A 20,577-nucleotide genomic window follows, 5' to 3' on the forward strand; every position below is an offset into this window, starting at 1 on the left:
CAGGCTCTGCTTCAGCCCTTTTTCTCTCTTCAATGCAGAGCGCTCGCCTCTCACAGTTCACTCCTCCAGTGAAATCAACATTTGCTAGTTTGCACACAAACATTTGTGTGAGTTTCAGGGACGAAAAAGCAAATTTTGCAAGGGGTTTAATAAAGGAGAGTGTGCAGGGTGCAAGGGAGGGGGGTGTTCAATTCTGCTGCTGTATATAGGCTAGGGGAGGAGTGTGTGTGCGTTTTATCAGAAGAGACAAGGCTATGAGGGAGGGAGGGGGAGGGAGGGAGAGCCGGAGTGTTTTCTTTTAGCATAAACTTGCTGTTTATTATTATGGGGGCGCATTGACTCGTCATGTTCACGTTGGCTCATCTCTGCAATGTGCTCTCTGTGTCCTTGTTCTGAATCTAGTTCTCAGTTTCCATGCTGTTCTCGTTCTGCCAAGTCTGGACAAGCTTAATGGGGAGCACGAGGACCCCCCCCCCCCACACACACACACACACACACACAATTAATAGACATGATGATTCTTCAAACTGATATGACCTGGAATGCTAACGAAAGGAAAGCGCTTCCAAGTACGTACGCTGTTTCAGTTTTACGGCCCACGTCATCATAATCGTACGTCTTTATACTTTAATGATATTATTTAGTTATAGCCATCACAAAGCGTAACGTGATTTTGATGTGGCTTGAGTTTCTTAATTGGCTTGACTGCACCTCATTGGCTGGGAAATGTAAAGTAGGCCTATTAAGATTTGTAATCTGATGTTTTGGCTAGCCAACAAATCCCAGACCCGATTAATGTAATTTAAATGCCTAGGGATGCTGTATTTGAAATGTTACATTTTGGTAAGAACTTGGCCCAACGCCACTGGTGGCAATGCATGTGTGTGTGTTGTGGGAGTGGCAGAGGTGACAATGGTGGGGGGATAGCGGATGATTTAAGAGTGTTTACTCAGTCGCCAGCAAGCCACCCTCGGTGAGTGTGATGCATCACCCGCGGCCGTCACCAAGGCAGCCGCTTGGGCCTCATCCAAGCGCCCCTTCCTCTTGTAATCATTTAACATAGGTGGGCAATCTGCGGCCCGTGCCCCGTCGATGGCCTTTGAGGCGGCCAGTTGCGGATGGAGCATTTGCTCCATGCTTCCTTCAGCGAGGACTTTATCCACTTTTTAGTGCCGTCACTATTACTAGGCAATTACAAAAACTTGTAGACAAAAATGCAATATAACTGCATGTAAGAAATTCATAACATAGCAAAAAAATTATAATAAATTATACTCACGAGCAAAGTTAGTAGATCGCTGTTTTGCATGTCAAAGTTGGTTGTACAGATTTGGTCTGATCGACCAATCAGAGGATTGATAATTGCTGATGTCATCAAGGCCTCTGGTCCGGTGAATATGACATATGATGGATTAATTAAAGATTCTGAAGACTGTGAGCAGATTAGATAGAGGCTGAAATCTGATTGGGAAAAAAAATCTAATGTTTACTGACCTTCACTGCACATTTAGGACATTTAAAAATGTTTATTTTAGTGACAAGTCATCACTGAAGACTCCGAAAGTATTAATTGGCTTTCTTTGGGATTCAAACTTTGGGAGGCAGGAAAAAAGTATTTCAATCACCAGGACAACCCAATAATGGGCTGCGGAATTTCCTAAAAAGAATGTGGTTGAATTCAAACACACACACTCTGACACTAGCGTACACAATTTCACAATTGATGGCCACTAAGGCTCCGCCATCACCCTCACCTCAAACATCAGCGGGAATCTTAAACCAAGCTTGACCTGCCCCCAAACACACACACACCAAAACACAACAGTTGGATCCTGTCCAGATGGTTGCCATGCAGCCGTTCAACACGTCGTCTGGAGTGTGTAGAGGAAGGAAGTGCCACTTAGCAAAGTGCAATGGCCAATCGACTCTTTGCAAGACACTGTGTGTGTGCGTGTGTGTGTCGAATGACGTTTAAAATTGCAGCTAACAAAAATATTATAAAAATGAACCAGAATAATTCTGACCGCTGTTGCACTTGTTGGCGCTGTTCCTTTGCACTCATCTAAAAAAAAAAAAAAACATTGCAGCAGGGGATGTTGAAAACAAAACAAAACTGTTTGTGAAATGAAAAATCTTTTTTAGGCTGCGTCTTACCTGCGTCCTCTCAGTCCAAATTGATGAAGTCCTCGCAATGTTGTCATGTCAGGACCTCAGTGTGCTAAGAAGAGACGCTTTCAAATAAAAACCGATAGCACACATACAGTTTTTTTTTGTTTTTTATTGGTTTGTGTGAATTGGTTCTCAGGTCTTTTGATTCCTGTGGTTTCTTATTTTCATTTTGAAGAAAGGCAAAGAAAAAGGAAGCGGCGTGCATGTGAATGGAGGCATGCGAGACGAGGTTAAGAGCTCTCCAGAGCGAGGCGCAGTCCACTCTGCAAGGACGCTTGCTCTTTTTTTTTTTTCTTTTTTTTTTTTGCACAGGGGGGATGAAAGGTAACGCAACGAATGGTCTCTTTCAGCCACGAAAACTGGTCGCCGCTGCCTGAGAATTGTCAGGGTTGCTTTGACATAGCTTACGTTGCTAATTCCAAGTGAGCATGTTGACAACATTTGGCACCTCTCAGACCTGAGAGCTGTTTGCTAATGAATGCTAAGTTTCAACTCTGACTACTACTGAGATGAGCGCCAACCGAAAAGCTGGCTTTGGTGCTGCCGCATGGGCACTGCCAACCGTCGCTTCGTCAAGGCCCGCGCCAGCCTTTCATAAAAATGCCCCATTTGGCAGCAGCCCTGCCCGGCAGGTTCAAATATACCCTCCTCGTCGCTTGATCCAAATCCTAAAATGGTCCAAAGGCGCGTTTCATATTCAGAGGGAGCGCTTGTGTTTTGATCGGCTCCTCCGGCAACAGATGGAGAAAACTGGAAAGTCATATAGGCACATCTTCCTTTTGACTCTGCGGTCCATGTTGCCGCTTAATCTCATCATGATAACGGCTTGGAAAAAAGGTGACGCGCTGCCAAAACACTAGCCACAAGCTAATGTTACAACTCTTAAGTAGCGGCTAGCGTGAAACGCTAGCGGCCTACATCTTGAAATCTGACCCCCAGCTCCACCTTTACAGCCCTATCATCACGTTGTCCCCTCAAAAGCCTCCAGGCCGGTAATTAAGGGCGGGCCTCCTTGCAGGCCTCTATCAACGGGCTCCCCCTTGGAGTCTTGATAATAAGTTTGTTTTTTTGCAATTTAAACCACGGGCAGAGACCCCGCCCCCGGCCCTCCACCTGCTCTTCGCAACCACCCTGGAGGAACAATTTCCATGAAGTGGCGACGCCTCAACAAGTATGGTCGTGTCTCATCGGAGTCAGGTTTTACCTCACTTTGTATCATCGATGGAAACACTATTGCTAACCAAAACAGCAGCTCGTAAATGGAAGGAAAACAATTCCAGATGCCTCCTGCTCATTTTCTAAAGCTCCAATGAATGTTTTTTTGTTTGTTTGTTTACTATAACGTTGCTTTCGAGAGGATTTGGCTCAATGCCTCTTTGAGAGCTTTCCGTATCCCTCGTGAGACAAAACACAATCCTCACTGAGACGGTGACAAATTAAGGCTACGAGGAAATGGCAAAAGGGAGGAGGGGAGGCAGGAATAGCATTTTACTCAATTATTTTAAAGACTGTAAAAATGAGGTTTTATATTTGACTGAAACTAACTAAACGCACCTGTAGCTTGGAAAGGGGTGCCGGCAAAGCGCTTTGCATAATAAGCTTTTTTAAAACCATACAATATCCCCCTACATGCAGCATTTATTTGTTGTCACGCTGGAAATATTGGGCTGATAGTGAGGGACTAGCTGCAGAGAGCGAGGCGAAAGAGGGCCCGGCAGACTGGAGAAGGGGACAAGGATGGGGAGAGGTGGTGGTGGGGGGGCATACAACGTTGGTTATGCAGAAACACAGATTTAATGTAAGGCTTGGCTCTCAGTTATAAGCGGCTAGAGCAAGAGAGACAGAAAAGCTGGTATGGATCACAGGATGGAGGAGGAACCCCGATGGAACTGGCTCTTAGGGGGGAGCCTCACTGGGAAACCTTGTTGAACTATCCCCCCACCCTTATTTTTTAGGGTAAACAGGGCTATAATACACTGAATTATCAGAACAAGCCCTGGGGAAATCAGATCCCTCTTCAATAAATGGCTCCACCACCACTCGCCCCACCCAGCCTCCAACTCCCACGCATACCCGCCTAGCATCCACACCATGACTTTTATGGTCTTAGGATCAGGGACGAGTGAAATCCTGATGAATAAGCATGGCAACTCATTGACTGGGGGTGGGGGAGGATTGTTTGGTCTAGGGATAGATAGCTGGCCTTATTTGTGGGTTCAGGAACTCGTGGAGACTTCCGATACCAAGCACCGATACTTAATTTTGCATCAGGCCAAAATCATCTGGCCTAAACCAGGTTTTACCAAAGACCTAAACAGGGTTAAGTGGTAGAAAATGTGAGCTCAAAAAGTGTGTCCAAAACCACATTTAATCCTGGATGCTCACTTGCTGGTCCCCCTTGGAGGTCTTCTTTGGGCCACTACATAAAACACCAGCAAGCAGCAGTGCACATCAAAGCACAAAGGAGGCAACAATACGCCGACTTGCCGGGCCGCATTAAAGCTCGGCGCAGGCCTCTGATTCAGTTTGTTCTGACTCTCTCTGCTGGAGATCAGGTAGGAAGCCCTTAACTGCGCCTTCTCACCCGCCGCTTAATCTGGGCCCACAATCGCATCCAGTGACAGGAACACAAAGCCGTCTGGCGAGCGCAACAAGGCTCCGCTATTATGTAACCACTGACAGCTGGGCTTTCAAGGGAGGGGGTGAATCTAGCCCGCCCGATACCCCTTCACCACCAATCCTTGTGGCAGCACTTTGTGTCAAACTGATGTGATCGTCAGGGTCGAGAATTGGTATTATCGAGCCGACGTGTATTGGAATTCATTTTTGTGGAATTACTCGCTGGAAATAAAACTGTGTGGCCTTCAAATTCAACATCTCGCTTTCCAAATAAATATTTCCTTGTTGTTCTGCAGATGGCTGTAGTGACTTTTCCACTAATTGGATGACCTTAGGTAACTGCTGTCTAACTGTTGTCGTGAAGTGAGTTCACGCCAATCAGTCAAGTCACTCAATCTCAAGGCTCTATTTGTACTGTACTTAAGTTACTTTCCATGACATGCAATCAGGGCATTTCAAATCAAGGAGGGGGGGGGGGGGACATCTTAATGTTAAATAATGTGTAAATTTATAGATATGCATTGCCACAGTCCGTGTATTTAAGTGTAAGATGACTAGTGGATGAAGACTGACCTTCACGCTGCCTGCAGGGCTCCAGTACAACCAGTTGTACTCCTCCATGATACAACTGCAGTCTGGAGGTCAGAGTACACCAACCGTTCGTTCCCTGCCTCAGACACACAAAATGGATATTTTAGTACCAAAAGCCTTCAAAAACAGACACTATTGTTCGCTGGTGGGGTATTATGCTTAACTTTCGTGTCATTTGCCCATCATGGAGCCCTATAGATACATTTTTAAGTGTTTTCTCGTCGTTTAAAGTGAGATTAAAATCAAAATCCAGTCCGGGTTTTCGTTGCCTCCTCAGCCTTCAATTTACTGTGTGCTTTCAGCGAGCCGAAGCACTCGCTGGCAACCTTCAGTATCCTTGCGCGGCTCGTGAATGCGCCTGTGTTTTTTATAACCCTAAACTATTACCCCGTTTTTATCGTCAAAGAAATTCACATTTCACGTAGTGCTTTTTATTAAACACCTACTGTAACATGCTAGGGTTATCTTAAGCAAGCTTTGGGCAACTTGGGGTACTACTTTGGGCCCAGCTGTCCTGTCTTTCCAACACGCATACAATACATTCCTGTGTCACTCCGCCCGTGTGACAAGGCCCGCTGTTCCTGTAAACTCCCGCCTTGACTCAATGGTCGAGAGAGCTTGTGAAACAAGGGCAAAAAGAGAGGGAGAGAGCAAGCTATGAAACAAGCAGGCCTACAAGCTCCCACACTTGAGTTCTGTTCCATATTAGAGAGCACTCGTTGCAATGGTCTAATCACATCATAAAGTAAAAGCTTTCACATATAGAGAAGTAGTAAATTTGCAGATTTTCTTTCTGTTAGAGGAAGTTAGATTGCAAATGCAAGAGTCCCGTCAAAATCAAGCCTTTTTCATAGATAACCTACAAAAGACATTCCTTATGTTTTACCTCACTTGCAGCTAAATAAAGCTAGCAGAATGATAACTCTTGCAGAAAACTAATAAATAGTGACAGACACAAATGAACAGCTTTGTGTCTGCATCAATTCAGCCCTGGTAGATAATTGTAATTTAATTGTGCAGGACTGCTAGCGAAACAAATTTTGTTTAATCGTTAACCCAAAATGTAGTTAACACAAGACAAATCTGACGCAACACATTCTGATTTTAGCACCACATTACTTTCAAAAAGCAGATTGAGCTGACGAGTGGGTGAGTGGTCAGGTAACAGAAACGAGAAGAAGCCATTGTTTACGTTAGGTTGTAAAGCAGGTCATGCTAATCCCCTTGTTTGGTACTGTCGCATAGTCTCCTGGTGGATATTACATGCAGACCTGCACAAATGCCATCCATTAGAAGAGATGTGTTGAAAAAAAAAAATCACATTGCACCCACCCAGGGTCAACTGGATTATGTAGAAAATTCAGCTCTTGCAAACGGGTTTCACTTAGTAACATGAAAGTTGGGCGACTAGACGTAAGACCCACAAAAAGTCTGAAGAAGTCCGCTATTTTGGATTTAACTTAAAGACACTGAGGCTTGTTAAACACACACTGTTTGTTTTTACAATGGCTATTCACTGCATTTGCATGTCATGAGTTATGGGGGGGGGTCTCCTTTTTGTGTCCCATTCTCAGCCAACATTGCTCCGGCAGGAGACACACTTGTGGGATAAATCAGCTCTGAAATGAAAGAACCGCAGAGACAATGGTTCTTAAACTTCTTGCAACCTTTACATCACACTCGCTGTAAATATGTGGAGCACAGCGACAAGATGGTTCACGATCGCCGTCTTGTGGCGACACTTGAGTAGTGCACCATGAGTTGTGAAATAAAATACGATGTGGGACATTTTAACGCCGTACAGAGGTTTGCTCTTTCACAAATTAAAAAACTTCGTGTAAAAAAAAAAAGAAACGTGTTTGCACAAGTGTGCACACCCTCTTGTAACTGGGTTTTCAAATAATTTTTAATATAATAAAAAATAGGATTCAAACAGGGGTGTGGAGACTTTTCATATCCGACGCAGCGGCTGCAGCAAGGATGGCTGGTGATTCCCAGTAATAAGCAAAGCGCTCAAGAGTTCAATGGATCGACCCAGATTAAGGTTTGATTATGAACGTGGAAATGAAGCGTCGTCTTTTCAGCTCACCGAGTATTCTCTCCCCTACTTGTTCATCATCTTCACAATCTTCTTCCAGACGGGCACCACTTAGAGATATTGCCTCGAGGGTCGCGCTCACCGCTTGTTCAACTCATTGCCACCAGGCATAAATATCACTAAGTGTCTACTGATTTATGGACACCCTTTCCTGCCTAACAAGCCTGTGGACAAATAGAGGAATTCTGCTTTGATTTACAATCAAGCCCCCAGGGAACAAGGTATGCATGTGTGTGAGAAATTTTGACATGTGAGGGTCAGAGAAGATCTGAAGGGTGTAAAACATCAGTAGTGTGTGGCCTCTGCAGTTCGTAAAGTTTTACCACAGCAACAGATTTGAATTATTTGGTTGAAAAATAATTTTAGTGGATTTGTTGCTGTCCCTAAAAGCATAGAGCAGATTTATTTTGTGTTTTATAAAGTGAATACAATAAAAAAGGAACTCTGTTTGCTTCAATGACTGGCAGTTTTGTTCAGATCCCTTCCCCCTTCCCTCTTTTCCGCCAGTGCTAGAATTGGCCGAGGCATCCCGTACTCACCGACAGGCCGTTAAAGGAAGACTATGTGCAATTACAGCTGCCATCCCGCCGGCATCTTTTCATTTGGCACCGTAAAATTGTCCATCTCATGCGGTTGTAATTGGCTGCATTTGTTTGAGGTTAGGCTTTCACAAATCAATAAAAGAGGGTGACTGGCTGCACACTTGGATGACGGAAATGAGGCAGAGGCACTGCAAAAAGAATAAATATGAAAATGATTTTTTTTAAAATATGCACAAATTTTAAATCTGAAAAACGAAAAATCAATGTGCATTTCAAAAAATAAGTTTAAAAATCTAATGCATTGACAGTGCTTGTACATTTTTAAAGATGAAATACTAAATCTTTTTTTAATAATGAACAAGTAAAAAGTAAAAAAAAGTTAAACATTTACATAAAAAAATATTTTTTGTGTGCCTCAGAGCCCAAACTGTGTCCCGCCTCCAACACAAATGACAAACAATCCAATGCAATTGCAGTTAACTAAAAGTAACTTTTATTATATCATGCGCTTTATACAAAAAAGTAATAAATTAACCATGCCAGACAAAGATCTGTATAGTCATGATTTAGTGGTGAAATGGAAAAAAGTGATTTAAGCTAAACAGTACATGACAACGACCCGCTTTTCTCACACTGCACTGTACACTTTAGTTAGCGCTGTCCTTCCATATGCACAGACAAAACAAAAACAAAAAAAGTAAAGGTTACAAATAAAAGCAGCCAAATTAGCTTCTATATATTTAAACCAGTGCCACGAAAAGAAATGTGTGAAACAATACAATGCAAGATCTGGTCCAGAAACCAAAGGCCCCGTAACAAGTACGAGTGTCGTCTGAGGGTAGTTATTTAAATAGTGTAACAGGTCTCTCAAGTGTGAACGTTAACTCACGGGGAACTGCTTCACGTTGTTGAACATGGAAATGTTTCACGCATTCAGGACGCTCATAAAAAAATAACAATAATAAGTCAACGCAACGTGTGGCGTTCAAGTGTCGGCTTACTTCGGTACATCAGAGTCCAGTTGCCTCCCACGCAAATTAAAATGGAGGAAAATTATTGAAGTGGTAGCGAACAGGAAGAAAACTTTTATGATGAATTTGTGCCTTGAAATACAATATTCAGGGATGAGAATGGCAAATGCGACTGTGACAAATACGGACTGTGTTCCGAGTTGTACGATGACGCTGCTCTCGAGCGATGCCCATCTGAAGCAGTTTTTGATCCCCTTCGACTGAATAACTCGTCTACAAGTGATGAAAACCCAATCGCAAATTCACATTGTGGCGGTGTAAAAACAGTTCTCCGTGTAAGTTAAGTTAACAAGTGGAAATGATGTGACGAAAGTGGCGCCAAAATGCTGCCGAAAATAAAGATGCTGTCACGGCGGGCGGGGGAATGCTCGCGAGTCGCCGAGGCTAACGCTCCCCCCCATGTATAAAAAAAAAAATACTTTTCTCAATGGATTTACACGATTCACGAAAATGATACTTTCGACGGAAAACCCGGAATTCCGCAGAAAATTCTCATCCCTGAATATTTAATTCTCTTTTTTTTGTCACTTACACAGCATAGGCTCAGAAGTGACCGTTCTGTTACGACTTTGATGCGCCATTTTTCAATATCGCTATGGCAATTTTTTTTTTTGCGAGGCACAGAGACCGAAGATCATCTTCAAAAAAGTAACATGACAATGAATCATTGACAAATGAAGTCCTGCAATGTGGTCTTCATCAATTTAGGCAGACTTTTTTTTTCTTTTCACAAAGCACAGAGGAAAAAGCCTACCCCTCCTCGTTTAAGGCAACACAATTTCTGATTGTCTTTGGTCACGAATGTTGCTTACTCATCAAACCATTATATGTCATACATGTGTACGTGTGTGTGTGTCACCGGCCTTAAAAGTTCTGCTGCCGCCGCTTCTTGGCATCCATGGCGTCGAGGATGGGCTGGCGCTTGGCTGTGTAGCGCTGCCGCAGCTCCTCGATTTCGCGCTCCATCATGGGGTCCAAGGCGCTCAGGCGCATCTGAAGTTCCTCAAAGTCCAGATTCTTCAACTGAACAAATGATGATTGTGATTATTCATGTTTACCCATCATCTCCCACCCCCCCGGATGAGTTCACTCACAAAATCAAAGTCTCCGTCCTGGGGCACCTTCCAGTTATCGGGGAAAATATTCTTAGACTGGACGTGGTAGCCGGGCTGCTCCTGAGGTTGGTTGTGATTGTAGTTCTCCTGCTGGTGCTGCTGATGTTGACGTTGCTGCTGCTGGGCCACTTTGTTGGAGTCCTGCTTGTCAAAGTAGTCCATGAAGGATGGACGCATAGGCTGTTGGGGGGTGGCGTGCCCTGCAGGGGTGGGGAGGTGGGGGGGTGTTAAGTTATGCCACGTTCTACACCTCACGTTTCTCAAGTGACGGCGTGTGCGCCCGCACTCCTCATTGATCCACGCTCCTCCTCTTCCTCGTCGTCATCGTCGCTGTTGATGACCATGGTGCCCAGGTCCGACTCCAGCATGGTGTTGCCGTGCTCGATCATGGTCTGCGCCCCGTCGCTCATGGTTCCGCCAGCGCGCATGGTGCCGGCGCCCTCCGAGCCGGACTTCACCATGGTGTGCGAGTCCACCTCAGTCTCCTCCTCCTAGGGGGCGGGGTGCAAAACAAATCAGTGGCTGACTGATTTGTCTTTTAACATGTGAACAAGAGTCAGCGGGTTGGACTGACGGAGTTGTCGTCGTCTTCCTCCAGCTCTCTTTGCTGCTCCTGCTGTCGCTTGGCCTTCATCTCCATGGCCTCGGTGATCAGGTCCCGCAAGATGGAGACGGGCTTGGCCTGGCTGATGAACGGGTGCTGGAGATGTGCGGGTAACAAATGAGACAAAATAGACAGTCATGGCACTAAAAAACACATTTCATTCCGGAAATGTTTGTTATGAACCTGCAGGAGTTGTGTAGCGGTGGCTCTCTGCTCAGGATTCTTCACCAGACACTTCTTGACAAAATCCGTGAAATCGTCCGACCACAGCTCGGGTTTCCGAAAGGTTGGCGGAGGGTTAGTAGGGATCATAAAGATGGCCTAAAGTGACGAGACAAGCAAAAGAGGATCAAGTATGAGGCGTCACGAGCCACGTCTGCCAGATCATCCGTGCTCACTCTCATGGGGTGGATGTCAGCGTAGGGGGGCTTGCCCTCAGCCATCTCGATGGATGTGATGCCCAACGACCAGATGTCGGCCACGCAGTTGTAGCCAATCTCCTGGATCACCTCCGGGGCCATCCAGAAAGGCGTTCCAATCACAGTGTTCCTCTTCGCCATGGTGTCCTTTCGAGGAAAATTAAGACTCGACTCAAATTTCATATTTAGTTTACGGAGTGGACCACAACTCTCACGGCACAGTATCGAGTGTCGTAGCATCGGAACATTTTTACTCACACGAGTACAGACCTATCAGAAAACAGTATTGGTTCACCACTAGATCCTGTTTGTTTTTAGCATGTCAGCGCTATTACCGTTAGCTGCCCTGCCACTCCAAAGTCAGCCAGCTTGGCGTGTCCCTCGGTGTTGAGCAAAATGTTGCCGGCCTTGATATCTCTGTGAATCTTCCTCATGAAGTGAAGGTATTCCAGACCCTTGAGTGTTGACTTTAAGATAGTGGCAATCTCATCCTCAGTCAGCTGAAAGAATAATCAATACAATTAAACATACAAACACAACCAGAAAGATTACGCACGATATTTTGGTGTGTGAATATGCTTGCAATAAAAGCGTTTTCATGCCTTTGAATGCATTTCTCGTGGCAACAGAGAGCACACATTTTTGTATCGGACCCACCGTTTTGCTGCGCAGCCTGATGATGTCAGAGACAGAACCAGCTCCGCAGTACTCCATGACGATCCACAGGTCTGTGTTCTTGAAGTAGCTGCCATAGTACTTCACGACGTAGGGGCTATTTGGAAAGACATCAAATCAATTACCTTCAACAGGGACGAAATGGAACATTCATTCAAATTTTATTTTGTTTTCTTTGTGCAACCTGTCACACTGCTGCATGATGGAAATCTCCTTGATAATCTCTTGCAGGTCAGACTCCACAGGGACCTGCTTGATGGCCACAACCTGTCCCGACTCCTTGTGGATGGCTTTGAATACACTGCCATAAGAACTAACACACACAACAAAAACATGTGTTTTCAAAAACAGACACAATATTCACTCGCCTCCAAGAATAAGCAGGTACATTTATTTTTCATAACAACTAGTGATGAGGGGAAGTAAGAAAACTTACTCACCCTTCACCAAGTTTTTCCAGGACATCAAACACTTCCTCTGGTTGTTTGGTCAAGCTGTCTTCACTCAGCTTTTTCAGCTTACTGCTTGGTGAAATATATTGAAAAGCAATATTAAGCACGTAATTAATTGATAAGTTTATAGTGAATGATGATGAGTCACTGATGTGTATCAAAGCTATGGTTCTACTTTCTACGGGAGTGAGTATGTATCCCGAAGATAATTTAAATAGTAGTAGTGAGAAGCGATGTGATAGGGTTGCACATTAAACATGTTATTTCTCGTAATAATTGGGAAAGAAAGAGTTGAGACCGACAACGCTAATTATAATTAGCATCACCGGCTAGCTAGTAGCTACCTATGCAGCTAGCAAGTCAAACAGCTTTAAATTACAAACCTTTTGGAGGCAGACTGCTCCATGGTTGCAAATGGCAAGTTTCACAAATAGGTGACAGAATGATGTCCAGTTGCGGTAATGTTTGTCTTCTGTAATCACCAAATGAACATTGTCGTCGTCGTTGTTAATTAAAGAACTAGTGGCCGCTGGGGAGTGAAGGGCCACCAGCTAACCGTGTCTTCTGACCAATCACGAAGCAGGTTGCTTCGAGGTGAGACCAACATTAGTACGCATGCGCATCATCGGTTGAGCAGCCGATAATCCCGTACGTATAAGCGTTCGCCGTTTTGAATGTGGCAAAGCTGCCACGTAAAGCAGTAAAGCGGTCACCCTGCCACTTTCTTTGCAGGGTCCGTTTGCTTCCTTTAGGTGTGTGTGTACGCACAAGTTTGTAAAATCTAAATATCTGTAATTATTTTTTTTAAAAATAAGAGATAGTGTTATAAGTCATTCACATGCCGTCCGTTGGGGGCAGTATTGGCAACGGTTGATTGTTGTCAACACAGAAGAAGAAAGTCAATCGCAGCTCATCGTCGATAAACAAGACGAAGAAAAATTACCGAGTGCAAGTATGCGCTCAGAATGATAATTTATCTGTCGTATTATTAATCATAAGTGAATCTAAAATAAATGATCTAAAAACAGTCAATTGTATCCTGACGATTTAAGTCAGAAAGGCCAAACTATCTGGTTACTTTTAGTGGCGGCTAGCGGCCTAAGCTAACTATAGTTAGCATACTTTCCATCATCCACCTTTTGCGTTGCTGTTATTCGACAAAAAAGAACCGCGTTATTTCACACTCATGAGGATCTGGACTGGGAAGATTTGAGGGAATAGTGGTGGTATCCATGCAGGTTAGCGGCACTTCATACCGCCCGCTAACATGTCTTTAGTCGCCTATGGCAGCAGTGATGACAGCGATAGTGAAGGAACGTCGAGCAAACCAGGCTCAGGGGGACTCTTCTCCCTCATGCCAGCACCCCAAAATCTTTCTGTGGTGGACGGGACGTCGAGTAACGATCCCCGGCAAGGCAAGACGAGTTTGTTGTCAGGTTTGCCCAAGCCCAAGAAGCGCACAGAACCTGTGAGGATTTCCATACCGCAAATCGAGAAGCACGACGTGAGTGTTGTGATGCGAGCTGATGCACGATGATCATGAGATTATAAATCATGATTAATTTTTGTTGTTATTAGTCAGACTCAGATGATGACGAACCAATAAAGAAGAAACTCCAGCCCCAGGTAGGGTTTGTGCAAGGCACAAGAAGTTAATAGATTAGGAATGGATTGTACAACGTTAAGTGATTTGATCTGTAATAAACGTTCCCCGCCTTTCTGTGTAGGGTGCAGGTCTGTCTTCTCTCCTGCCACAACCCAAAAACCTGACTGTGAAGGTGACCGACAGACCTCTAATTCCCCACACGCTCACCAAGCGCTCGGACCCTCGCGGTGTCAGTCCAAGCACTCCCGCGCCGGGCCTACTGGGCCCTAGCGCGTCACCCTCCGCCATCAAAGCAGCAGCCAAGTCGGCGGCGCGGCAGCTGGCCAGACAGATTGTTGTCGCGGACGAGCACGAAGACGACATCTCTCCACAGAATTACTTCTCGTTTGGTGAGAGCCCAGAGCGGCCGCCTCCGGCTGTCATTCCGAGTTACGAACCCGAGCCCGTCGTCGCCGCGGTGGAGCCGCTCCCAGTGTCTCTTCCTCCACCTCTTCCTCCTCCACCGCCCGGTGACGAGCTGGGTCAGTCGGACGCCCCTCTCGACTTTGGTGGAGGGCACGAGGGAGCCGCCACATGGGGAGGCCAGTATCCTCAGTATCAGCCGCCCATGGCGGGACCGGAGTCATACCCTGAGGTATACATGCGTCAAGTTTCAACAAATGGAAACTAACATGAACGACAACAGTGACACCATCTCATTCTACAGGGATACGACAGCAACAAAGCATACTACCAAGAACCAAGCCCCGGCTTGCCCGAAGACGAAGAACCTGGCAATTCGGCCATGTTTGATGACGAAGCGGTAAGACATAACAGCAAATGGAATTATACCCATGTTAATTAACACAGAACAGTGATGATAAGCATTCTCTGTGTGTTGCTTGCAGTTCATGCGGCTTCAGGGCAAAAGGAACCGGGGCAAAGAGGAAGTGAAGTTCCTGGAAATAAAGGGCGACGACCAGCTGAGTGGTCACCAGCAGTGGCTCACCAAAAGCATGTCGGAGGAGAAGCAGACCCACGGCTCCTTCAGCAAGGTACGACTCATAGGGAGGATTCATACAGCGACCACAATTTCTGACTCTCCTGTTTTTCCATCAACAGAAAAGGGGAGGCATGCCCACGGGACAACAGAGGCGCAAGCACCAGATTACATATCTCATCCACCAGGTGAGGCCGCCAAATCTTCCTCATGGCCAATGTTTCCTCTTCCAACGAGAGGCTGACCACATACAGAGGTCAAGGGTCACAAAAATCCAGCAAGCTCATTCAGTCTTTTTTTTCCTCTTCAGGCCAAGGAACGTGAGCTGGAGCTGAAGAACACCTGGGCGGAAAACAGGATGACACGCCGGCAGACGCAGGCCAAATACGGATTCTGAGCACCATGCCATTTGGGAGTCTAGCATCGAGGAGAATGGAGCTTCCAACAAATTAGAAAACAAAAACTGTAATGTACATTTTCCCCCCAACTGTTCATCATTATGACTCCTTTGTAAAGTAAACTAAGTTACCTTCCAGACACTTGTGGGTGGGTTTTAGATACCAACTGGGTTGGAAATGTATCCCTTTGTACTACTCTATGTATTCTCGATCACGTAACAAACATTTAGTGTTAGTCTCGGTTTAGTGAAGAGCCATCCCGCTTCCCAAGAAAGTACCAGTGCGTTCACATTCAACTCGAGACACATTAACGTGGAATTTTATAATAAACATGTTGCTTCACAAACGTCAAAGTTGTTGCTGATGTGTAAAAAATATCTACCGTTCTTGACTCATATTGCAAATAAGTCCACCTTTGAGCTGGGATCACACACCACCTGTTGCGCCGTCTTCGTCGAGCAGATGAGTCGTTCCGTACGACGTGGTGCGGGTGGGCGTCAGACGGTGTCGGGCCGTGACTGTCTTGCAGCAGGTCATCGACACGAAGCAAGCGCAGCAGCACAGAGACAGCGTGGCGCTGGCCCACACCAGCGTGGTGATGATGAAAGCAAAGTTGTAGGTGCTCTTATGGCAGTAGCGGGTTTCTCCAGGCGTGAAGCTAGGCGGGTACACGCCGTAGACCCAAGTGGAACCTGCGACGGATGGTCCAATGAGGACAAGCCGAGTAAAAACTAGATTGTTTTCATACCTGCGACAAACCAGCAGAAGGTGAAGAGGTGTAACAGAACCACGCCGATGGAAGTGATCGTGCTCATCAGGCCGCTCTCCCAGATGTAGCGGCAGTAAGTCACAGATAAAGCCAGCAGGCTGGACGAGCCCAGAACCACCAGGTAGATGGGGATTCTGGACTGCACCGGGCAATGGTTCAGATGAGTGGCGCCTATGATGACACATTAAGTGAAGGCCCACAAGCAATTTGGAAAGTGACAAAGCAGCTTACCCAAACCGATGCCTGCGAGCATCACCATCCACCACATGATGTTGACCACCACTGCAAGAAAATGGATTCAGGTGAAATCGGTGAAATCAATACAAGGCTGTAAAAGAAAAAAAAAAGTTCTGACCGATGGATGAAATCTGAACGTCAGCGTGAGGCATGTGGTCCATCTACAACGACTGCGTTAAAATACATTTGAAAATAAATCCCCCTTCAAAAGCGTTTGTTCCGAGCGATGCTTTGATGCAACTCAGGATGTGAAGACACGCTTGTGCAAAGTCATTGCAAGGGTGTCACAACACAAAAAAAAAAAGGAAATCATTTTGATAGCATCTAAACGTGGCAAACAAACAAGTCACTTCTGCAGATACTGGACGGCAAGTCCTAAAGCATTTATGTTTTTATTTCATCTCGTGAATGATTTTTTTCCCCCAATGTTGTTGACTATAATAACATAAAACAAAAGTCAGTTTGGTGACCATCATTTTCGCCCAGCAAGTGTTCTTTACAATCCACAGATGTCCTTTTAGTGTCCATTAATTTGGCTTCTGGTTGTCACTTGGTGGCTCAGTCTCACTGACTTGACTTGTCTCCATAGCAACCTCCTGGTCCACATGAATGTCCTTATTAGCAGCCTCCTCCAAGATGCGCTGCTGTCTGACCGACTTGTCCTCGTACGGGACTAAAGAAATGGGGACGCGGACTGTGTCCAATCCGTTTACCTGTAAGAACCAAAGATAATTATTATTTAATCTGCGCAATAAAATAAAATAAAATCTTACCGTTACTTCACACCAGTAGTCGCCACACTCTGTGATGGGCTCAAATGGAAGCTTCAAGGCGTGAGGAGGAACCACCATGATCAGCTAAGAACAAAGTGAACATTCAATACAGCATTTTTTTGGTCAACAAAATTAGATTAGAAATTTTTTGTAAGGTACCTTCCGAAGAAACTGCCTCCTCACAACTTCACTAGTCATCTTAAAGTCTTTAGAGGGCATTTTGATGATTCTCAACTTGGATTTCTTCAGGAACTCGACTGTCTGGAAAATACAAAATCATTATTTTCATTCTAATTACAAATACTGAGAGATGTGATCTTGTGTACATTATACTAACTCACCAGTTGTCCAGTTCGAGTTTGCATTCTCTCCTCGCTCGTGCCCTCCCGCAAAAGCTGAAAATAAAAAGAGAGAGCAGCGTTTAATAATCACGTTGTAACGTAACGGTACTGAAAAGCCTCCAACCCGCACCCTTAACTCCTCCGCAAAGATCTTCTTGTTCTCCGGAGATGGATACACGGCAAGCCCTTGCGGCAGCAGCTTGTTACGGCCCACTGACTTTTTGACAAACACCGTCTCTCCACGACCACCAAGCTCTGTCAACAAAAAAAAAAAATTAAAAATGAGAGTAGATTTGTTTAATTATTATTGAATGCATAGTGAGACTCACTAGGGACAGTCTGTGTGAGGATGAGCTCCATCTTTTCCTTGGGAGTATGTTTTGTGTCCTCCACCAGCTTGTAGATGCGGTGCCTGCGGGGGTGCAACCTCGGGGGGCTGCCCACTTTAGACAGGGGCACCTGCCACCAGCGCTCCACCACCACGGTGCTCTGGGAAAAACAAACTTCACGTTATCAATCCAAAAACTACAATAGAAGGACAACGTTCAAGGTCCACCACCCAACGTGGCCCATGCAAAACAAAGCGTCCTGAAAAAAAATACGTAAAATATTAAAATTGATCTGACACTAACCTGGACAGGAGTCACAGAAAAGCTCCTGATGGTCATTTGGCCGAGCAGATCCTGAAGGGCACGGCAGCCAGAACTAAACATGTTGAACCAGTGTATAAAACGTGATCGTAATTGCGAGTTTTTCGTCAGACTTCCTTAAAAAGTGCTTTAAAAAATGATTTTTCGGAGCGTAAATTGTCAAATTGTAGCACGAATTAAGCTGCAACCAGCAAGCGGATAGCATGCGTGTTGTGACGTGTAGGACCCCTTCGGAAATAGTAGTCCTAAATATTGCCTGAAAAAAAAGACGGAAAGAAAAACCTCTTCTCTGTGAAACGCATGTTTAGTAGCCAATCTCATTCAATTTTGAGTTTTCGAAGGACCCTACTAAACCAGTAGTTAGGCCAACATGGGGGAGATCCTTAAAGATTGCACCTATTAATTCCCCCCACACCTACCCACCACAGTTGACCCTGCTGCCCTTCCTACGGGCCTGCCTGTCAGACATCATTGGGGGCAAAATTTAAATATATTTATGGGCATACTGCCACTCACGAGCAGACTGTTGCAGTCCCTGAATAACAAAGATGTCCACTCTCATCAGAAAGATTATTAACACCGCGAAAGCACCGGCTGCCATCGGCCCCTACAGGTAACAAAAAATAAAAATGTTTTGAATGCATAAAATTGTAGGCGTGTCCAAGCGGTCGTTGCACTTAACCGATAATGCTTATAAAGTGAAACGTGAGTGAATAAGGCCACAAAGTCCAAACTCTCTTCGAAGAGCTGCAGGTGACGTAAAAGAATGGCGACAATTCGCAGGCAGATTACATACACGGACAAAGCTCCAGTCAGGCAGGGAATATACAGGTAAAATGCACACACCTTTTTATATTATAGTTGTTGTTTTTTTGTTATTGTTCTGTTTTTATTGTCTAACGTTGCACGCGTGCCGAAGGGGAGTAGGGGTTATGGACCAATCAGGATCTTTGTGGGCGGAGACCGACCGTCATTGTGAATTATTTCCACTAAATGACATTCCAACCACAATGGAAAGTTATTTATAAAATTACTTTGTTACACGTATACAAAAAAATCTCTATATAATCCAGGAATATATAATTTACCATGCAGAGACAATGACATGCTTTGCGTGTATGTATATGAAAGTTGCAAACCCATTATTATCCACATGGGGTCCCCATTTTCACCAATTTCGCTGATTTCTTCAAAAATGTAACATTTGAAAATTTGTGCTCAGCCAAGCAGTGCTGGTGGACCGGACCTTGTACATCTCTGGTCAGCTGGGGATGGATGTAGCCTCTGGTCAGCTGGTCCAGGGAGGAGTGCAGGCTCAGACTAAACAGGTACACATGCTGCATGGACTCTAAGAGGTGGCAAAAGTACTAATACTCTGTATTTAAGTGGAAGTACATATATTAAATGGGGGGAAAGTAATAAATGTTATTCCTCAGGCTCTGGTCAACATGGGGGAGATCCTTAAAGCTTCAGGCTGCAACTACACCAATGGTAACATCTCGATAGTCACCACAATTACTTTTTCTCTCACGGAATAAACCTATTTATTCCATTTCAGTGGTGAAGACGACCGTCCTCCTAGCAAACATTAATGACTTTAACGACGTCAATGAAGTGTACAAGACATGTAAGTCAATGCTGTTATTCTTCATGAGGGTTGTTTGGGGCCTTTTATTTTTCTATCACGACTGTTTATGAGTGCATTGTGCTGGTTGACAGCTATCTTGGGCCCCCCTCACTCATTATATGAATAGAAGACAACAGATAGGTGAAATGGAATCTCGTGAGCCCACCCCTGCGTTTGTAAGCAGACACCGCTATGCTGGAGGTCACCGTGTAACGTGACCTCCACCAGAGCCACACATAGCTATACATCAGTATTGTGTAGCAGAGACCCACTTTTATGATTTTTAAACTTGTTTATCTTAAAAAGGATCTAATTGACACTTGTAGTTACGTTGGATAATCAATCTCAATAATTGATTTTTGCAGTCTTCAGCAGCAACTTCCCCGCCAGAGCAGCTTACCAAGTGGCGGCGCTTCCCCGTGTGAGTACATTTACATTCCTCGACATTCACACAGTCTTCACTTACACTTGTGTACGTTTGCATGGATATATATATATATATATATATATATATATATATATATATATATATATTTTCCAATCTCTCCAGGGTGGCCTGGTGGAAATTGAGGCAGTGGCGGTTGTCGGTCCTCTTGCCGACTCCTGACTAAGCGGCCATCTTGCAAACAAGTTATAGCTCCACCATTTTTTTTTTCCATGCATTTTGTGATTTCTAAATTTGTCTCTAGGCTCGTACAGTCGCTTTCAATACTGAGAACCCCACAAAATGGAAGAAAGCACTTAATTTGCCAGTTCGTTGGACTGTGGTACAATGTTTGATGAGTTACACAATTAAAACAAAGCCATGTAACGCTGCGCCATAAGTCGCTTTCATTCATGCAACTGTATAACAATCTCAAATTAAAAAATATGGCCAAGAAG

General features: G+C 44.8%; 5 protein-coding genes and 1 long non-coding RNA gene across 8 annotated transcripts; 2 read left to right on the forward strand and 4 right to left on the reverse strand.

Moving 5' to 3' along the window:
* Nucleotides 1-1,506: 1,506 nt before the first annotated feature.
* On the reverse strand, nucleotides 1,507-5,932 carry LOC148380155 (uncharacterized). The gene is made up of 4 exons (XR_015854977.1): nucleotides 5,544-5,932; nucleotides 5,362-5,455; nucleotides 2,155-2,218; nucleotides 1,507-2,062 (listed from the first exon to the last, which is right to left on the reverse strand). It is a non-coding gene; the product is annotated as an uncharacterized LOC148380155 (long non-coding RNA).
* Nucleotides 5,933-8,489: 2,557 nt separating this feature from the next.
* Nucleotides 8,490-12,890, reverse strand: stk3 (serine/threonine kinase 3 (STE20 homolog, yeast)). Of its 2 annotated transcripts, none has more exons than XM_088364985.1 (11): nucleotides 12,699-12,890; nucleotides 12,304-12,384; nucleotides 12,048-12,176; nucleotides 11,846-11,960; nucleotides 11,524-11,688; nucleotides 11,168-11,335; nucleotides 10,953-11,090; nucleotides 10,740-10,865; nucleotides 10,452-10,656; nucleotides 10,145-10,365; nucleotides 8,490-10,073 (listed from the first exon to the last, which is right to left on the reverse strand). In XM_088364985.1, exons 1-11 carry the CDS (start codon nucleotides 12,719-12,721, stop codon nucleotides 9,915-9,917), a joined length of 1,530 nt encoding a protein of 509 aa, XP_088221111.1. In that variant the 5' UTR covers nucleotides 12,722-12,890; the 3' UTR covers nucleotides 8,490-9,914. The 2 variants fall into 2 exon arrangements, with proteins under 2 accessions (XP_088221111.1, XP_088221110.1); XM_088364984.1 differs by having other exon boundaries at nucleotides 12,304-12,387.
* Nucleotides 12,891-12,978: 88 nt separating this feature from the next.
* Nucleotides 12,979-15,651, forward strand: prcc (proline rich mitotic checkpoint control factor). The gene is made up of 7 exons (XM_088364997.1): nucleotides 12,979-13,819; nucleotides 13,894-13,941; nucleotides 14,043-14,555; nucleotides 14,628-14,723; nucleotides 14,809-14,955; nucleotides 15,023-15,088; nucleotides 15,211-15,651. The coding sequence occupies exons 1-7, from the start codon at nucleotides 13,583-13,585 to the stop codon at nucleotides 15,295-15,297; spliced, it is 1,194 nt and encodes a 397-aa protein (XP_088221123.1). The 5' UTR covers nucleotides 12,979-13,582; the 3' UTR covers nucleotides 15,298-15,651.
* On the reverse strand, nucleotides 15,584-16,601 carry LOC148380158 (transmembrane protein 272-like). Its single transcript, XM_088365023.1, has 4 exons — nucleotides 16,423-16,601; nucleotides 16,299-16,349; nucleotides 16,047-16,238; nucleotides 15,584-15,990 (listed from the first exon to the last, which is right to left on the reverse strand). Exons 1-4 carry the CDS (start codon nucleotides 16,463-16,465, stop codon nucleotides 15,725-15,727), a joined length of 552 nt encoding a protein of 183 aa, XP_088221149.1. The 5' UTR covers nucleotides 16,466-16,601; the 3' UTR covers nucleotides 15,584-15,724.
* Nucleotides 16,602-16,663: 62 nt separating this feature from the next.
* On the reverse strand, nucleotides 16,664-18,493 carry mrpl9 (mitochondrial ribosomal protein L9). The gene is made up of 7 exons (XM_088365014.1): nucleotides 18,051-18,493; nucleotides 17,748-17,907; nucleotides 17,549-17,673; nucleotides 17,419-17,472; nucleotides 17,237-17,338; nucleotides 17,078-17,161; nucleotides 16,664-17,017 (listed from the first exon to the last, which is right to left on the reverse strand). Exons 1-7 carry the CDS (start codon nucleotides 18,129-18,131, stop codon nucleotides 16,832-16,834), a joined length of 792 nt encoding a protein of 263 aa, XP_088221140.1. The 5' UTR covers nucleotides 18,132-18,493; the 3' UTR covers nucleotides 16,664-16,831.
* Nucleotides 18,466-20,576, forward strand: rida (reactive intermediate imine deaminase A). 2 transcript variants are annotated; one of them, XM_088365029.1, is made up of 6 exons: nucleotides 18,466-18,681; nucleotides 19,291-19,396; nucleotides 19,505-19,559; nucleotides 19,627-19,695; nucleotides 20,061-20,116; nucleotides 20,246-20,576. In XM_088365029.1, exons 1-6 carry the CDS (start codon nucleotides 18,617-18,619, stop codon nucleotides 20,300-20,302), a joined length of 408 nt encoding a protein of 135 aa, XP_088221155.1. In that variant the 5' UTR covers nucleotides 18,466-18,616; the 3' UTR covers nucleotides 20,303-20,576. The 2 variants fall into 2 exon arrangements, with proteins under 2 accessions (XP_088221155.1, XP_088221156.1); XM_088365030.1 differs by lacking the exon at nucleotides 18,466-18,681 and adding an exon at nucleotides 18,743-18,899.
* The last annotated feature ends 1 nt before the right edge of the window (nucleotide 20,577 follows it).

This window comes from Syngnathus floridae, chromosome 21 (genome assembly GCF_059516105.1).
Source record: "Syngnathus floridae isolate MCC-2025c chromosome 21, RoL_Sflo_1.0, whole genome shotgun sequence".
NCBI lineage: Eukaryota > Metazoa > Chordata > Actinopteri > Syngnathiformes > Syngnathidae > Syngnathus > Syngnathus floridae.

What these genes read in the sequence shown, in the direction of transcription:
- stk3 (XM_088364984.1), bottom strand. Translation starts at nt 12,721, where the DNA reads ATGGAGCAGTCTGCCTCCAAAAG. An exon ending in CTGGAAAAACTTGGTGAAGG is followed by an intron (nt 12,177 to 12,303) that starts GTGAGTAAGTTT and finishes TGTGTGTGTTAG; the next exon opens with TTCTTATGGCAGTGTATTCA. An exon ending in CCGCTACACAACTCCTGCAG is followed by an intron (nt 10,866 to 10,952) that starts GTTCATAACAAA and finishes GCACATCTCCAG; the next exon opens with CACCCGTTCATCAGCCAGGC.
- prcc (XM_088364997.1), top strand. Translation starts at nt 13,583, where the DNA reads ATGTCTTTAGTCGCCTATGGCAGCAGTGATGACAGCGATAGTGAAGGA. An exon ending in CGCAAATCGAGAAGCACGAC is followed by an intron (nt 13,820 to 13,893) that starts GTGAGTGTTGTG and finishes TGTTGTTATTAG; the next exon opens with TCAGACTCAGATGATGACGA. An exon ending in CCCACGGCTCCTTCAGCAAG is followed by an intron (nt 14,956 to 15,022) that starts GTACGACTCATA and finishes TTCCATCAACAG; the next exon opens with AAAAGGGGAGGCATGCCCAC.
- LOC148380158 (XM_088365023.1), bottom strand. Translation starts at nt 16,465, where the DNA reads ATGGACCACATGCCTCACGCTGACGTTCAGATTTCATCCATCG. An exon ending in CGTTCAGATTTCATCCATCG is followed by an intron (nt 16,350 to 16,422) that starts GTCAGAACTTTT and finishes ATTTTCTTGCAG; the next exon opens with TGGTGGTCAACATCATGTGG. An exon ending in CTTCTGCTGGTTTGTCGCAG is followed by an intron (nt 15,991 to 16,046) that starts GTATGAAAACAA and finishes CATCCGTCGCAG; the next exon opens with GTTCCACTTGGGTCTACGGC.
- mrpl9 (XM_088365014.1), bottom strand. Translation starts at nt 18,131, where the DNA reads ATGTTTAGTTCTGGCTGCCGTGCCCTTCAGGATCTGCTCGGCCAAATG. An exon ending in TTTCTGTGACTCCTGTCCAG is followed by an intron (nt 17,908 to 18,050) that starts GTTAGTGTCAGA and finishes TGTTTTTCCCAG; the next exon opens with AGCACCGTGGTGGTGGAGCG. An exon ending in CCTCACACAGACTGTCCCTA is followed by an intron (nt 17,674 to 17,747) that starts GTGAGTCTCACT and finishes TTTTGTTGACAG; the next exon opens with AGCTTGGTGGTCGTGGAGAG.
- rida (XM_088365029.1), top strand. Translation starts at nt 18,617, where the DNA reads ATGTCCACTCTCATCAGAAAGATTATTAACACCGCGAAAGCACCGGCT. An exon ending in CAATGAAGTGTACAAGACAT is followed by an intron (nt 19,696 to 20,060) that starts GTAAGTCAATGC and finishes TGATTTTTGCAG; the next exon opens with TCTTCAGCAGCAACTTCCCC. An exon ending in AAGTGGCGGCGCTTCCCCGT is followed by an intron (nt 20,117 to 20,245) that starts GTGAGTACATTT and finishes CAATCTCTCCAG; the next exon opens with GGTGGCCTGGTGGAAATTGA.